Raw genomic sequence first — 15,924 nt, forward strand, 5'->3', positions numbered from 1 at the left:
CGCAGGGCTCATTCAATTCAATTCAATTCAATTTTATTTCTATGTTGCGTTTTCACAACTTCACATGGTCTCAAAGCACTTTACAGCATCACCACCCAAACCTCGCAATGAGCAAACCAGATGCGACAGTGGCAAGGAAAAACTCCCTAGAAGGGAGGAACCAGACTCAGAGGGACAAAGACCCGATTCACATTTACCCAATCTAATCATTTGAGTCATAAATCGGGTGGCAGGGAGCTGATGACAGGTAAATGCTGGAGCTGTTTCAGATGGCAGGATGAACAAGGAAGACGTCACAGGCAGAATGTAGTCATCCTACTCATGCCTGTAACCATACCCTTAATTTAATTATTAGCCATGGTATCCTGGTGGAACACATAATAATTAATTAATAATTGATACTTTATTGATCCCCCGTGGGGAAATTGTCTTTACGCCTCCCTCAGCTTGCTCTATGTAGAGTAAGATGCCAGCGAAGGGCTGCCACCCGCAATGGCGCCCAGGGAGCTGGGGGTTAAGGGCCTTGCTCAAGGACCCACAGACATGCTGTGGCTGGGTTTGAACCGGTGACCTGCTGATTACAGGCACAGCCCACTGCACCACACGCTGTCCCCTAATCTATTGTACATCTGAATCCTCTGCTTTCAGATCATTACTTGTTAACGTTTAATCTGCAAATAAGTTTTACTTTCATCCCTGTATGTATAAGCGATAAATAATTCACAGTTACTGTGGGACTGGCAATGGAAATAAAGGGGGGGGGGGGACTGCGGTATGAAGATGGAGGTGCCTCCTTTATGAGGTGGTAGCCAAGGTCTTCCCAAGGTTGGCAGTCATTGTAGGAAACGCCTAGCATTATCCACTGCTAAGCAAAAAGAAAATATCATGGAGCTCAAGGTGCACTGTCTGTTAGACACAACAAAGGGGGGGTTAATTATAAATGATTGTTTATTGAAGCAACACAGTAAGCAGCCAGTGCTGTGGCACAGAAACAGGGGAGCCTAAATGTCTGTGCATTGAAGTTTACCAATACAGGCTGTAAGTATTCTTTTACTTTGGGGAATGTGGAGAGTCACCCGTGCATAAGTAGCTCACAGATGTGCTTTGACCGTCCTGGGGAGGATCCAGATGAGTGTAATGTTCACCTCTGCAAATAATTTATGCATAAATTTGTAAATATAGATGGTAATAGCCATGTGTGCAGCTGCACGGTGCTTTTTAAAGCTGCTTTAAGTGACAGAAAACACCCACTTTCTTTTGGGTATGCCGGGTGTGTGGATTGCAGCCAGTACTTCGGTACCAAATATATTTTTAAGTGCCGATTCGCGTGGGTGGGGAGCACGGGTTTGGACCTGCAAAAACCATCAGCGTTTATGGCTGCAGGTTATTTACTGTAACCTGGGTCGATCGAATTCCCAAAAGAGACACCTTGCAGACCGCAGTAAAATCGACAGGGAATTCAGTTTTGCTTGGTAACAAAGGTTGTTACTGTCATTAGTCTTGGTTTTCCTAATAATAACAACAACAATAGTCTATCAATGGATTTTATTTCAAAATCAGCAAGATCATCACTGCCCACAGGAGACAGAACTGTCTGATGGGTAAAATACCCGGGGAAGAGTTCAGTTGTGAGAATCCACGCAGTGTCACCTTCCCAGACGAGTAGATGTCATAATCAGTCCCATGATTGAGTCGCTTTATGAGGTTCTTCTCAAAGGTTATGGGGTGGTAGTGTCCCATAGTGCACTGCTTATTATGAATGTTTTCAAAGTAGTGGCAGAGACTGGTTCTCCTGCGCGACGGCAGGAACTCGTACACACTGATCTGCTCACAGAGGTTCATCATCACCACAATGCCTTCAGAGAAAAAATGGGAAGTGATTATGCATTACCCAGCGACTCTCTGTTTAGTGCTGTACTGGAGTCTGGTTAACAGCTAACTTACCCAGCATGCCAGAGGACGGGGGGTGGGGCTGAATGGGCACTGGGGAGTTCTCCTGAATGATGTCCCACAGGTTCCACTGAAAGCTCGGACTCAGGATGTAGAACAGCTGCTCCGGGTGAAGCTTTCTGTACTGCAGGTACGTCCGGAAGAAGTTAAAGTCTGGATTCTTATACCACTGCGGAGGCAGAGAAGCTACGATTTACCGAGACGAAGATGAGGGTTTGTGACCTCACAGACGGGTCACTGCAAATCGAGATGTTACGGTGTGAGGTGTGAAGACTCCTGAACACAGACGCTGATATGGAGGCAGACAGTGAGAGCCATGGACAGTCCAAGATGGGGGTGTTCGGTAACACTCACTGCATAGAGGTCTTTGGAGTAGGGAGAGGGGTCCCACATGATAAGGACACCTGTGCTGTATAGGGGATTTGTCAGGAATCCATTGTGATTAGAAGTCAGAACCTTTGGGGCAGAAGAAAGAAAATCCACTAAGCTCTTGAGAAATTCACCAGAAGTACCGGCAACCTTAATATCTCAACCAGTTAGTTACAGCATACATGTGTGTTTCTCTGTAGTGAATAATCAGCAAACAGTATACATGCTTATTGTCCTGGATGGTTAAAGATCAGTTGATTCCCTTGCTAGTAATACAATTGGCCCTCTGTATCTCTGTATCCACATATGCATAATTATATTTTATACGTGCACTTGTAATTTAACTTTATTCTTTGTATTTCTCCACTGAACACACACTGTGGCAGTAGGTTCTTTCCTTGTCAATATTCCTAAAATATTGGGATGGGTCTGAGTCCTATTCAGCCAAATGGCTTTTTCAATATTAGTTTAGCACTTGTGGCCATAAGTGGAAATTAGCGGGAGAACATTTAAAAATGAACTTGAGAAGCACTTCTTTACACAGCGTGTAGTTGGAGTATGGAATAGTCTTCCTGCTAGTGTAGCGCAAGCTAAAACCCTGGGTTCCTTTAAATTAGAGGTGGATAAGATTTTAACAAGTCTGAGGTATTAGTTAAGTTCTCCCCAAACGAGTCTGATGGGCCAAATGGCCTCCTCTCATTTGTAAATATCTTATCTTCTTAACAATATAGCACAATTATTTACATAGCACTTACACTGAATTAGGTACTATAAGTAATCTAGAGTTGATACAAAGTATAAGAGTGCTCAGTATTTGTAGGAACTCCAATAGAGATTAAGGGCCTTGCTCAAGTCCCCAGTGATGGGATCACTCTACAGACTAAGGGAATTGAACCTTCTGTGTCCCAGCCCAAAGAGCTGCCCTCCCCCCAATTAATTATTTTAATATTTTTTGGTCATTGCATAATTCCATATATGTTAGTTTCGGTGTTTTTATAATTACAGTAGGCTATTCTAAAATATAGAGAATCATACAACTGGATATTCCGAACACAGCCACCGACTCCTTGAAATCACCCGACCCCATACATACACAGACCTCCTGGTCTTATCAGGGTTCCAGACGAGTCACAGAGTCTATTAACACCTACAAAAAGACGACTTTAGGTAACTGTACCTGCGAGTTCACGAGGCGCATACTTGTCCTGATGCCCACGTCGGCGCTGTAGTTTTGGGTGGGAGCCGCGTTGAACCGGAGCACCGCGTCGTGTTTATCTGAGCGGGGAAGCGCAGGCGCGCGCAGCGGCTGTCATGCATCTCTCGCGCTATTTCCACCAACCCAAGTGCTTCGCTTCACCCACAGTTTGAACCAAAGCAAATTACATTTCTACTCTTAAATGAATCCCTGCACTGCAGTTTTAACCCAGATGAATAATTTATTTGGTATTTAAACAGACTACAGCTCCGTCCAGCAGCAGACGCCGTTTTGCGGCACGGTGGAATCTCTCCGCGTCATTACGCGCGTTTGACAATAAACTCACCAATTTCTGCTCCCAGCGCGGAGTTCACGATGGACCCAGAAGACATGACCACAGCACACGTCTTCAGAGGTCCCAGACTCTGCTCCAAACTCCGCCTAGGTAAGTACTCCTGCCACTCGTTTCCAGAGAACGGACCGTCTCCCGGCTCTATCGTCCGGAGGGGAACCCGAGTCCGCAGTTCCTGCATGATGTCGCTTTGGGTCACGGTAACATTGCGGTGGGTGATGTTGGGCGGGACGCCAAACTTGTTTATTTTCCAAAACTTCTGTATGGCACGACGCATCTCCACCCCGATCTCCGTGGCGTTTTCATCCCACACCGGCCAGTGCTTCTTCTGCACCTTCCACACCAACGTTTTCGCAGTAACCGTGGCTGCAGGGTCCAACCGCACGGGCAAAAACGATTTCGGCAGCATGAAGTACACCATCATCAGCAGGCAGGTCACAATCGTGAAATTAAACCCCCAATGGGGAGAGTGTAGCCATAGTGATGGCTTCATGATCCAAATCAGAAGCTACATCAGAAAGTGGCTAAATACATTTTACGTGTTCTTCAGAACTGATCCAGATCTTTCTCCTCGGCACAGGTCAGACGTTTATTCGAGTGCATTTGTAAATTTCCCTCACAATCTGCTCACTCTCTCTGATGTGACACGCAGAAATCCGCGAAAGCACCAATAAAGCGTCTGTATAAACTGCAGCACGACGCACAAAGGTGTGGATGATTGAAACAAGCAATACAGTGGGCGTGCTGCGTAAAAGATAAAGCCAATAAAAACGGTCGTCGTTAAAGACTAGTCGTATTCCATCGAGACTCGTGATTTGAAATGGCCACATATTTTCCAACCTTCGACCGATTTATGGACCTGGGTAGGGTATCCCGAGAATACAGCCTCACCAGATGCGTAAAACAGATGTTTATCTTCTGGGATTTTATTGTGCGTTGCTTGGATTACATACGTACTATTCTCATATACTCCGATTCATCCATGTGAAAATACTATGCCTGAGGTGGGCGATCACGACCAAGGGTCCTTTCTGTCAGCCATCGGGCTTTCGCTTGTTCTGTCCCTCTGCGCGTTTTCCTGATCTTGGTCAAAGCCGCTTTGGCGGACTTTCGCCTTCGCTGATGGTGACTCTCGTTGTGTCATCAAATGGTCGGTTTGTGGCTTTAAAGTATGACTAGTATATAGACTTTACTTGCAGCTTAGGATTCGGGCATAGGTCAGGCAGGATAAAGGCGACGGTCCACTCGCATCTCAAAGACACTGGGGTGAAATACTAAACGAGTACCACGACGATAAAAAAAACAAACTGGGAGAAATACGAATGAACTAATGAAACCACCAAGTAACACAACAAAACAACTGGGCTAAACAGGGACCTGTGGCCTGCAATACGAAGCGGGGTTACTGGCTTATCGGCGCGGGTAACTTGTCGGATTTAAGGTAGTCTGGGCAAATTTAAGTGAACGAATGAAATGAAGTCCCTTTAAACTGTGGTACCTTGAATCCGACAAGTTACCCGGATAAGCCAGTAACCCCGCTTCGTAGTAAAGACCGCAGGACTAGAAAACCAAGTAGAGTTCACAACAAACAGTGACCATAAGCACACAAAGTACTGTCTCACAGTAACTAGAACACAACGACTGAGTAAAAAGCGGAGCAGGGGCGGCACTTAAATACAATAGGGAACTGGGTTATGGGGAGGGGCAAGGTGTGGAACCATTAACAACGGTGCAAGGAGAACAGGCAACAAGTGCAGTAACAAATGCTAATGCACAGCACACTTGGGGAAACTCCATCCTACACTGAAAAAACACTAATCACGCACTAGGAGCATTACAATTATAAATGATAGGGTATCCCAACCATTTGATGTTCGCGGATCGATCTACATCGTACAGAAATTTCACTGATAGGGGGACGAGGTGCAGTCTGATCAATTGGCAATTTCTTGTTTCACCGGTTCCACTAAAAGCTGATTCCATCCATCCATCCATCCATTTTCCAAACCGCTTATCCGATTGGGTCGCGGGGGGTCCGGAGCCTATCCCGGAAGCAATGGGCACGAGGCAGGGAACAACCCAGGATGGGGGGCCAGCCCATCGCAGGGCACACTCACACACCATTCACTCTCACATGCATTCCTATGGGCAATTTAGCAAGTCCAATTAGCCTCAGCATGTTTTTGGACTGTGGGGGGAAACTGGAGTACCCAGAGGGAACCCCACGACGACATGGCACTGTGTAAAAAGCTGATTATAAAAAAAAAAAAAAACAGCGCAAGATAGCACCGACGATAGTTGCATTTCCCCAGCAGAGCCACATGGTGGCAGTAGCATGCCATAAGACGATTGCGGGTGAGCGTGTGTCCCGGTCGGTGAACTGAAACATGAACAATTGTGCTTCTTATAGTTATCCTTTATAATATAATAATAATACATTTCATTTTATTTGTATTTATTTCACTTCTGTAATTAACATTTGTTTCCTTAGCTCCTTACCTCTCCTCTATGACTCCATGTGACACAATGTCCTTGAGCAGTAAAATGTAAATCTTCCTTTTAAACTTTACTAGATTTATTTACCAGAGCTGGCTTGGTTAAAGTTTACTGGAAGACAATAGAAAATGACACAGCGCCATTTAAAAAAAGGTCGAGCCATGGTCAAAGAGCAATACAAGTTCATTACGTTTTGTGTATAAAGATTGGAGTAAATTACGTTAAACGATAAATTCTTCATCAAGTCTCTATTTTTACCTGTATCATTTGAGTCCATGGATGTAGTATTAGTTTTTAGCCTTGATTTTAGCCTCCTTTACCTCCTGAGAAAGGTCCGTCCTGCTCTTTCCGTCCTGAAGGGCACGCCAGCCTTGGCGATCGCACATCTCTGCTGACTCTTTCCCCATTGAGTGACCGCATGTGGAATTTCTTCATGGATCAGTAGCTCTGTACTGATGTTGCTGTTAACACAAATACTCAGCCTGTCCCTGTCCAGCACTGTGGTTCTGGGCAGTATTTCAATTAAATGTATTTCAAATATGTATTTAACTACTTTTGAGTATTTTATAATTTGTTTTTTGCTCGAGGGTAAAAATCAGATGTAATTTGTAACAAGATACTTTGAGAGATTGTATTTTATGTAATTAACATATTTAATAAAAAATGTCTATTTATTTGTCACTTTAAGAGCCTTCATCCCCAGGCTTTAAATACAGCCTGTCACTATCATTGGCTAGATGCAAGTAAATCACGTGGCACATCCTGTTGGGCTCAGCTTGCTCTTTGTGAACAATGGTTGCGAAGTTCGATTTCCTTTGATCAGTAATCCAAGGAAAGGAGCTGCTTTGGTGCAAACTGCCTTAAGGTAAATATGAAGTAAGATATACTATCAGATATCGCTCACTGAGTATCATTATAGGACAGAAAAACAGTGATTAGCAAACAGCAGTGCTGCGCTCTGAAACTAATTAATTTGCTAGTCTGCTAGTGGCTTTCTAGTTCATATCAACAGGCATGTTCAGGCAGCGGCATCCTGTGGTTTGTCATGTATGGAAGCCTTCATTAGCGATAAGTTAGGCTAGATACTTTTGTTCCTAAGGTCAAAATTAATTTCTGTCAGCTAAACTGGTGTTTTTATAGCCACAACCTGTGTAAAAGGGAGAACCAGCTGGTGAACTTGACATCGTATGTTATATGCTGGGTTCAGTGTTTTTTTTTTTTTTTTAAGTGTTTATGTAAAAAGCAGTTTCTTATTTGAGTTTGTGCATGTGCAGCACCCTGCTGTAAGATGAATCGGGAAATTCATGCGAACACCTCAACCAGCCTCCGCCATTAATTCCGTGGGAAACACTGGGTATAGATTAAAGGTGTATCAATTCCAATCCAAATCAGGAAATAGAACTGGAGTTGGAATTTAAATCTCCGTGAAATTCAAATTCAATTCCAGTTCTGTTCCCCATAGTTGTTTTTTTGTTGTAGTCTCAGCTCCAGTTCCATTTCCTGATTTGGATTGGAATAGAAGAATGCATCCCAGCAGGGCCCCAGCCCAGGAAAATATTGCACATTACTAGAGTTATAATGGTACATGTATTTGACGTGTATGATTACTTTTTTACGTGTATTTTTAGGTTGCTTTTATTTTAATGAAATACATTTTCCAACACCAGTATATTGCAGTTTATTATATTTAATGATCAAGTATTTGTCATTTTTAACTAGATACTTTTTGATGTATTTCTGCCCATCTCAACCTTATAAATTGTATAAGATTGAATTTCCCTTTGTGGGGGCTGGAAAAATGTGCCCCCATGCTCTCCCAGTCTGTCTACTGACTTCATAGGAAGAGTCACCAGAGACATGAACGTTACTGCTAAGCTAAATGAACCTCTCAATGCAGTCAACATTCCCTCTGCCGACAGACACACAGCTGATGGCTGTGTCCAAGAGATCATTTAAGGCCTGGATCTTGGTTTTTGTCCAGGACACTCGCAAGACTTTGACTCATTGCTCAGTCTCTCAAGAGCCCCAATCAGAGCCTCTATTTGACTTCCTGCACGTGTTTGCATCAATTGCGCAATTGCCTTGGTTACCCCCTTAGATATTCCTTCCCATAATTATCAAGTCACCCTGACCATCTGTTGATATAAACCATGTGTCAAAATGTGTTTGCACAGCCAGTACCTTCCTTTCTTTCACTCAAAGTGCATCACAAAGCCTCTTTTGTTCAAACCATAGCTCCCTTGTTTAATACTACAAATTCTATTGTCATCATTAGCAAATATATATGCGTTGTACATACTAAATCTTATGCATACTAAATGTTTTGCAATTGCGCAGCTTATAATACTGCAAATACAATTACATATCATCATTTCTATGCAAATAGCAAGTGCTTCTCAGAGCTTTGGACCACCTTCTCAAAAGTCCTGCACCCTCTCCTTCACCTCAAGCAGCTCAATGGACTCCAGGCTCAACCACAGGTTTCTCACTCTCTAGTTTCGCTAGGCCACCTCCCTTAATGCAACTGAAATGGCCTGCAGCTGAACCCCTGAGTATGTGGTGAGGAAGAGCAGCACACACAGACACACACAAAGTTGTACATCCTCCTCATACCTAAAGCCTAAGACACTGTCATCGATCCTTCCATCCTAACCCATCAATTTTCTTTCCACACTACGCACCTACCCAGATGTGCCACCTCAGACTGGGATCCAGTGGGCGTCGCCTGACCACCACATCCGTTCTGATCCCCAACAGACTTGGATCCGGCGGTCTCGACTCTTTCAGGGATGCGGCTCCTGAGGACTTTCTGGGCGCCTGCAACAGAGCTACTCCCACAGAGAGCAGAAAAGAGCCTGTGAAGATTTTTACCATGGCTGGAGGACCGCTTACAGATCCAATTGCAGTTTAACGCTATACCTTCTTAGAGTTTGAACTCTCTTGCATAGCTTGTTCTTTCTTCTGTGAAATCTGGTCTCTCTTGTAAAGTTTACTGCATGAGAGAGACCACATTCCATGAGGCAATTCAGTCTCTCTCACACAGTAACTGCATTACTGTGCATGTATCCCCGTTTCCTCTGGCAGTTTTCACTCAGCTTTTGTCCAGTTTGTTGCCTTATAGTTGAAAAGAAAGAAAGAAAAAGCAATAAAGCAAGGCTGCTTTTATGTTTTACTTGCATATATGCATTTTTGCTGCGTTATTTTACAAGGAATGTGGGCAAGAAACTGGCTGTTAACATCAAAACCTTTACAGGGCTAAATTCTTGCTGGATAACCAATAGGTTCAGTTTCTACACCTTTCCTGCTTCCTGATTAGCATTTAGCTTAACTGCAGAGCGTTTTGGCTTTCACTGCTTCAGCTAGTGTCAGGACCAGTTCCTGCCCTATCCTGTCTGTGGTCCTGGCTTGGCCAGCAGGTGTCGCTAGTCATCCCATTCCTAGTGTTTGAGGCCTTAGTGTTTAGTATTGATGGCCCTCACCTGAGCCCTGTTCCCAACCCTAGTGTTTAGTTAATTGTGAGGTCAAGGGGGCTTTAACTAGTTAACTAATGAGCATTTTGGTTTTCACTGGTTTTACTAGCAAACATTTTAAGTCTGACTAGTTGAGTAGTAAGATCAGCCAAGGTCTTCCCAGTCATTGTAGGAAACGCCTAGCATTATCCACTGCTAAACAAAAAGAAAATATCATGGAGCTCAAGGTGCACTGTCTGTTAGACACAACAAAGGGGGGGTTAATTATAAATGATTGTTTATTGAAGCGATACAGTAAGCAGCCAGTGCTGTGGCACAGAAACAGGGGAGCCTAAATGTCTGTGCATTGAAGCTTACCAATACAGGCTGTAAGTATTCTTTTACTTTGGGGAATGTGGAGAGTCACCCGTGCATAAGCAGCTCACAGATGTGCTTTGACCGTCCTGGGGAGGATCCAGATGAGTGTAATGTTCACCCCTGCAAATAATTTATGCATAAATTTGTAAATATAGATGGTAATAGCCATGTGTGCAGCTGCACGGCGCTTTTTAAAGCTGCTTTAAGTGACAGAAAACACCCACTTTCTTTTGGGTATGCCGGGTGTGTGGATTGCAGCCAGTACTTCGGTACCAAATATATTTTTAAGTGCCGATTCGCGTGGGTGGGGAGCACGGGTTTGGACCTGCAAAAACCATCAGCGTTTATGGCTGCAGGTTATTTACTGTAACCTGGGTCGATCGAATTCCCAAAAGAGACACCTTTCAGACCGCAGTAAAATTGACAGGAAATTCAGTTTTGCTTGGTGACAAAGGCTGTTACTGTCACTAGCCTTGATTTTTCTAGCAATAATAAACCTTGGAGTGGCCGTTGACAGCGTTTTTAAATTTGATAATCTGGTGAGCACTGATATAAAAGCGAGTTTTTATCAACTGAGACTTATAGCAAAGGCTGAAGGCTATCTATCCCCACCAAAGACCTGGAGAAGGTTACAATGTTGTTGTTTGTTTTTAAAGCACTGAATGGGCTGGCACCCCAATATCTCACTGAACTGCTACACTTCTACACTCAGGCCAAAGTACTTAGGTCGTCTTCACAGCTTCTGCTCAAAGTCCCCAAGACCAGGCTAAAGACCACAGGTGACCGAGCCTTTGGGGTGGCAGCCCCTAGACTTTGGAATAGCCTACCATGGCATGTTAGATCTGCCTCGGGTCTGGAAGTATTTAAATCGTGCCTGAAGATACATCTTTTCTTGATGGCTTTTAATTTAGCTGGCAGACTTCTCTGTCTCTGTTGTTCTCTGTTTTATGTTTCGTATTTTATGTCTTTCATTGTTTTCCTTTTATCCATGTAAATCTGTACAGCACTTTGGTCAACCTTGGTTGTTTAAAAGTGCTCTATAAATAAACTTTGATTTGCTTTGATTTGATGAAGGTCTATCAATGGATTTTATTTTAAAATCAGCAAGATCATCACTGGCCACAGAAGAAAAAATTGTCTGATGGGTAAAATACCCGGGGAAGAGTTCAGCCATGAGAATCCATGCAGAGTCACCTTCCCACATGAGTATTTGTCATAATCAGTCCCCTGGTTGAGTCGCTTTATTTATCGAGTATTTCGATTCAGATCCATTCACTCACATTCTGCCTGTAATTTACTATTATTGTGGACACTGTCATCGTTATTGTCATTGCTGTCCTACATGTCTCACCGGAATGCCATTCACACATCTGTTTTAACAGCACAGTTCTACTATATAATCTTAATTACTTAAGTACATATTGTTAATTTGTAGTACATATTGCTTATTTGTCATTTATCTATTTGACTAACTTGAAAGTGTAAGCTATAAATGCGGACAATTCCATCCATCCATTATCTACCGCTTTTCCTGGTTGGGTCGTGGGGCAGCAGTCTAAGCAGGGAAACCCAGACTTCCAGACATAGTCCCTCCAGTGTGTCCTGGGTCTTCCCCGGGGCCTCCTCCCAATAGGACATGCCCGAAACACCTCACCAGGGAGGCGTCCAGGAGACATCCTAAACCAGGCGTCTCCAACTCCGGTCCTGGAGAGGTACTATCCAGTAGGTTTTCTGTCCTACCTGGCTTCCGATGAGCCACACCCCCCCCCCCCCCAATTAATTATTTTAATACTTTCTTGGTCATTGCATAATTCCATATATGTTAGTTTCTGTGTTTTTATAATTACAGTAGGCTATTCTAAAATATAGAGAATCATATAAACCCAACCAACCCAAGTGCTTCGTTTTACCCACAGTTTGAACCAAAGCAAATTACATTTCTACTCTGAAATGAATCCCTGCACTGCAGTTTTAACCCAGATGAATAATTTATTTGGTATTTAAACAGACTACAGCTCCGTCCAGCAGCAGACGCCGTTTTGCGGCACGGTGGAATCTCTCCGCGTCATTACGCGCGTTTGACGATAAACTCACCAATTTCTGCTCCCAGCGCGGAGTTCACGATGGACCCAGAAGACATGACCACAGCACACGTCTTCAGAGGTCCTAGACTCTGCTCCAAACTCCGCCTAGGTAAGTACTCCTGCCACTCGTTTCTAGAGAACGGACCGTCTCCTGGCTCTATCGTCCGGAGGGGAACCCGAGTCCGCAGTTCCTGCATGATGTCGCTTTGGGTCACGGTAACATTGCGGTGGGTGATGTTGGGCGGGACAACAAACTTGTTTATTTTCCAAAACATCTGTATGGCACGACGCATCTCCACCCCGATCTCCGTGGCGTTTTCATCCCACACTGGCCAGTGCTTCTTCTGCACCTTCCACACCAACGTTTTCGCAGTAACCGTGGCTGCAGGGTCCAACCACACGGGCAAAAACGATTTCGGCAGCATGAAGTACACCATCATCAGCAGGCAGGTCACAATCGTGAAATTAAACCCCCAATGGGGAGAGTGTAGCCATAGTGATGGCTTCATGATCCAAATCAGAAGCTACATCAGAAAGTGGCTAAATACACTTTTCGTTAGGCAGAATTTTACGTGTTCTTCAGGACTGATGCAGATCATTCTCCCCGGCACAGGGCAGATGTTTATTCGAGTGCATTTGACTTCCCTCACAATCTGCTCACTCTCTCTGATGTGACACGCAGAAATCCATGACGGCACCAATAAAGTGTCTGTATAAACTCCAGTACCACACGCGAAGGGGTGGATGATTGAAACAGTCATTAAAGGTGGGCGTGCTGCGTAAAAGACGTTCTCAGAGCCTATTATTTAGGAGCATTAGGAGCATGCTGATCTGGCCCCCTGCAAAACATTTACCTCAGACGATGCAGGAGCAGAGCTGCCAAAATCTGCCGGGACGCAACCCACCTATACAACCACCTCCTCACCAGACAGATCTGATAAGCGCTTCTGCTGTCGCTCACTGAGAAATGCGAGGCTCAGGAGGAGCTTCTGCCCTCAGGCCATCAGTCTGTTTAGAACCTGACTGACACTATTTCATATCCCCTCCTTATTTATCCATCTCACACTTTATTGCATCTGTGGTGCACATCTCTGGCCTTTTTATCTTGCGGTATAACTTTCTTTTTTTCATGTCTGTTTATAATCATATTGTTACTTTTAATGTCCTTCTGCTGCCACTATTTATTATGGCAGAGTGACCACCTTGCATTTCACTGTGCGTGATGGTCTGACTCTATACCTTGTAAGTGACGAATAAAACCCACGAATCCTTAAATCCTCTATACAGCAAGAAGGACCACTTTCTGAAGATGCATATGGTGCATGTTTACTAGGTATAAGAATTTGTCAAACATATTTAATCAAGCCAGTGGAGGTTAAAACTATCCTGTAATGAACACAGTCAAGGTAAAAAGACACGTTTGTGTGGAGATGAGGGCTGTGGTGCCCCCTGTGGGCACATAGCTGTCGTGTCCATTATCTGCCAAAGCTGATATAACTATGTCCATTTGACCTGGTTCTGACCATTTCCCCTGCATACAGTTCTGGTGAAGAAGCTCAACCCAGGTTTAAAAGGGAATGGAGGTGGGGGCACTTGTCTGGCAGCTCAGTTGGCGCAGCTGCCCTGTCACATCTGCAGGCTATTAATAGGCTGTGCCGGAAGGGAGAGATGTGGAAAGGGGCTGGCGCAGGCGAGGACGGTCACATGTGAGGCGTCCGGGACGAGTGCGACACGGGCATCTGCACATCGAGGGCCGCTGCGGCCAGGAACCGCAAGAAGGCAGGTATGAGGCTGGCCGGCTGGCCCCCCTCTGCATCGAGTGTCTCTCTGCACACGGCTGCTCAGCCTCTAGGCTTCGTGACCTTTGATTGCCTATTTACTGTGGAATTAATGTTTTTATTTGTGTTTACAGCCATGGAAGAGACAAGGAAGCAGTGCTTTTGATTGGCTGTCATTTTCTCATCATTATTATTATAAATAATAACAATTTGTTGTTGATGTTTGTGTTATTATAATCGTTATTATCCTTGTCGTTGTTGTGAATGTTCTGAACTTCACAAACAACTTAGAAACATTGCTTTCCAATAGCCAATACTGTTTCATTTTTATATACTTAATTATTGAAGTAATCCGTCTGTCTTTGATTGGACAGAGTTTGAGGTCAGACAGGCGTGCGCATGGAGCCGATCTGGGTGCTGGTGGTGGGGCTGCTGGGGGCTGGTGTGGTGGTGGTGGAACCCGACAGCCATGGGCCGTGTGCCCGGTGGATGGGTGGGATCCCGGGGACACCTGGGCACGATGGGCAGCCAGGCCGGGACGGCAGGGGTGGTCGGAAGGGCGAGAAGGGCGACTCTGGACAGCCTGGTGAGCGCTGTGGATCTTGGGGTTGGGGCGGGGGTGTAGTGTAATAAAGAATGGGACTAACAGGCAGCTTGTCCCCGCTGCAGGTGTACCAGGGAAGCGGGGCGAGGTGGGCACGTCCGGGGAAGGGGGCCCAGCCGGCTACCGCGGCTTTCCCGGATACCCGGGTCTGAAAGGAGAGCCAGGTGAGATGGCCTTTGATTACCGCTCGGCCTTCAGCGTGGGACTAGTGGGACCCGTAAAAGCTTCTGGCGAGCCCATCCGCTTTGCCAAGCTCTTCTACAACAAGCAGCGCGACTATGATGAGCTCAGCGGCAAGTTCCGCTGTGCTGTGCCGGGCCTCTACTACTTCAACTACCAGCTGGTCGCCAGAGGCCAGGACACCAAGGTCGCCCTGTACCACGGCGGCAAGCCCGTCACCTTCAGCCTGGATCAGTACCGAGCTGGCAATCTAGACCAGGCCTCAGGGTCCGTGCTGCTGCGGTTGGTGGGGGGTGACGAGGTCTGGCTGCAGGTGTATGGTGAGGAGGGGCCGGCCGGAGTCCACACCGACAACACCGCCGATTCCACCTTCACCGGGTTCCTGCTTTACCCAGACCTGAGGGCAAATTTGCTGGCTAAGCGCCGCCGTTAGCTGCAGGACATGGAGGAGGGGGGTCTTGAAGATGGGGGGGGGGGGGTTCTTTTTGGGGCGAGGCAGGAGAAGAAAAGCTGGACATCACACCATGGACACCAGGGGGCGTACTGCACTCTGCTCGCTTTCTATGTTTTAGTGCACATGACGGGCCACTGCAGGCACGTCCACCGATGATGTCACCACCACGGCCCCACCCCTTTTCACCGGGCATGCTGGGAAGCCGCTCGGGTTTCAGGGTGCTGACAGCTGCCCACCCACCCGTTGGCATGTAGCAAAGCACGGATTTTAATATCACTGTATTTTTGCTCCGGATAAAGGTCAGGAACACGCCGCTTGGCAGCTCTGCCCCGTGCCTCACATTGCAGAACGTGCCAGTTCCCTCTGCTCTGTGCAATGGCTTCAAGCCCTCAGTGTCTCCCAGCAACCCCCTGCCACTAACATCATAGTAATGTTGATGCTTTTATCCTTATTTTTCAGAGCCACGGATATAGAATATGTAAATGATTTACGGTTTTGTTCATTGAGATGTGTCAGAATCTCATTAAAACTGCCATCTCTCTTGAATTGAAGTGCACTGTGTGCTGACTTCAGATGCGAAGCCTGTCAGAAGCCCACTCCCTAGGCCTGCTCTGCGGTGCAGCCAGCGTCGCTCA

The 15,924-nt window shown here is 45.6% G+C and overlaps 2 protein-coding genes across 10 annotated transcripts; one reads left to right on the forward strand and one right to left on the reverse strand.

The window, feature by feature from the left end:
• Positions 1-1,530: 1,530 nt before the first annotated feature.
• Positions 1,531-12,820, reverse strand: LOC125740747 (beta-galactoside alpha-2,6-sialyltransferase 1-like). Of its 7 annotated transcripts, XM_049012348.1 has the most exons (7): positions 6,621-9,232; positions 6,366-6,473; positions 3,861-4,232; positions 3,497-3,594; positions 2,305-2,406; positions 1,945-2,119; positions 1,531-1,856 (listed from the first exon to the last, which is right to left on the reverse strand). In XM_049012348.1, exons 3-7 carry the CDS (start codon positions 4,141-4,143, stop codon positions 1,546-1,548), a joined length of 969 nt encoding a protein of 322 aa, XP_048868305.1. In that variant the 5' UTR covers positions 4,144-4,232; positions 6,366-6,473; positions 6,621-9,232; the 3' UTR covers positions 1,531-1,545. The 7 variants fall into 7 exon arrangements, with proteins under 7 accessions (XP_048868305.1, XP_048868300.1, XP_048868302.1 ...); XM_049012343.1 differs by having other exon boundaries at positions 3,861-6,473; positions 6,683-9,232; XM_049012345.1 differs by lacking the exon at positions 6,366-6,473.
• LOC125740751 (adiponectin-like) lies at positions 3,909-15,835 on the forward strand. 3 transcript variants are annotated; one of them, XM_049012360.1, is made up of 4 exons: positions 3,909-3,959; positions 13,815-14,056; positions 14,426-14,637; positions 14,721-15,835. In XM_049012360.1, the coding sequence occupies exons 3-4, from the start codon at positions 14,451-14,453 to the stop codon at positions 15,266-15,268; spliced, it is 735 nt and encodes a 244-aa protein (XP_048868317.1). In that variant the 5' UTR covers positions 3,909-3,959; positions 13,815-14,056; positions 14,426-14,450; the 3' UTR covers positions 15,269-15,835. The 3 variants fall into 3 exon arrangements, with proteins under 3 accessions (XP_048868317.1, XP_048868315.1, XP_048868316.1); XM_049012358.1 differs by lacking the exon at positions 3,909-3,959 and adding an exon at positions 11,945-12,382; XM_049012359.1 differs by lacking the exon at positions 3,909-3,959 and having other exon boundaries at positions 13,815-14,052.
• Positions 15,836-15,924: the final 89 nt, after the last annotated feature.

Source organism: Brienomyrus brachyistius, chromosome 4 (genome assembly GCF_023856365.1).
Source record: "Brienomyrus brachyistius isolate T26 chromosome 4, BBRACH_0.4, whole genome shotgun sequence".
Lineage (NCBI taxonomy): Eukaryota > Metazoa > Chordata > Actinopteri > Osteoglossiformes > Mormyridae > Brienomyrus > Brienomyrus brachyistius.

Excerpts from the sequence above, each read along its gene's own strand:
- LOC125740747 (XM_049012344.1), bottom strand. The coding sequence starts at position 12,782 with ATGAAGCCATCACTATGGCTACACTCTCCCCATTGGGGGTTTAATTTC. Across the intron at positions 2,407-3,496 it reads TGCGCCTCGTGAACTCGCAG|GTTCTGACTTCTAATCACAA; the intron begins GTACAGTTACCT and ends TCTGCCCCAAAG. Across the intron at positions 1,857-1,944 it reads CCCGTCCTCTGGCATGCTGG|GCATTGTGGTGATGATGAAC; the intron begins GTAAGTTAGCTG and ends TTTTCTCTGAAG.
- LOC125740751 (XM_049012360.1), top strand. The coding sequence starts at position 14,451 with ATGGAGCCGATCTGGGTGCTGGTGGTGGGGCTGCTGGGGGCTGGTGTG. Across the intron at positions 14,638-14,720 it reads GGGCGACTCTGGACAGCCTG|GTGTACCAGGGAAGCGGGGC; the intron begins GTGAGCGCTGTG and ends TCCCCGCTGCAG.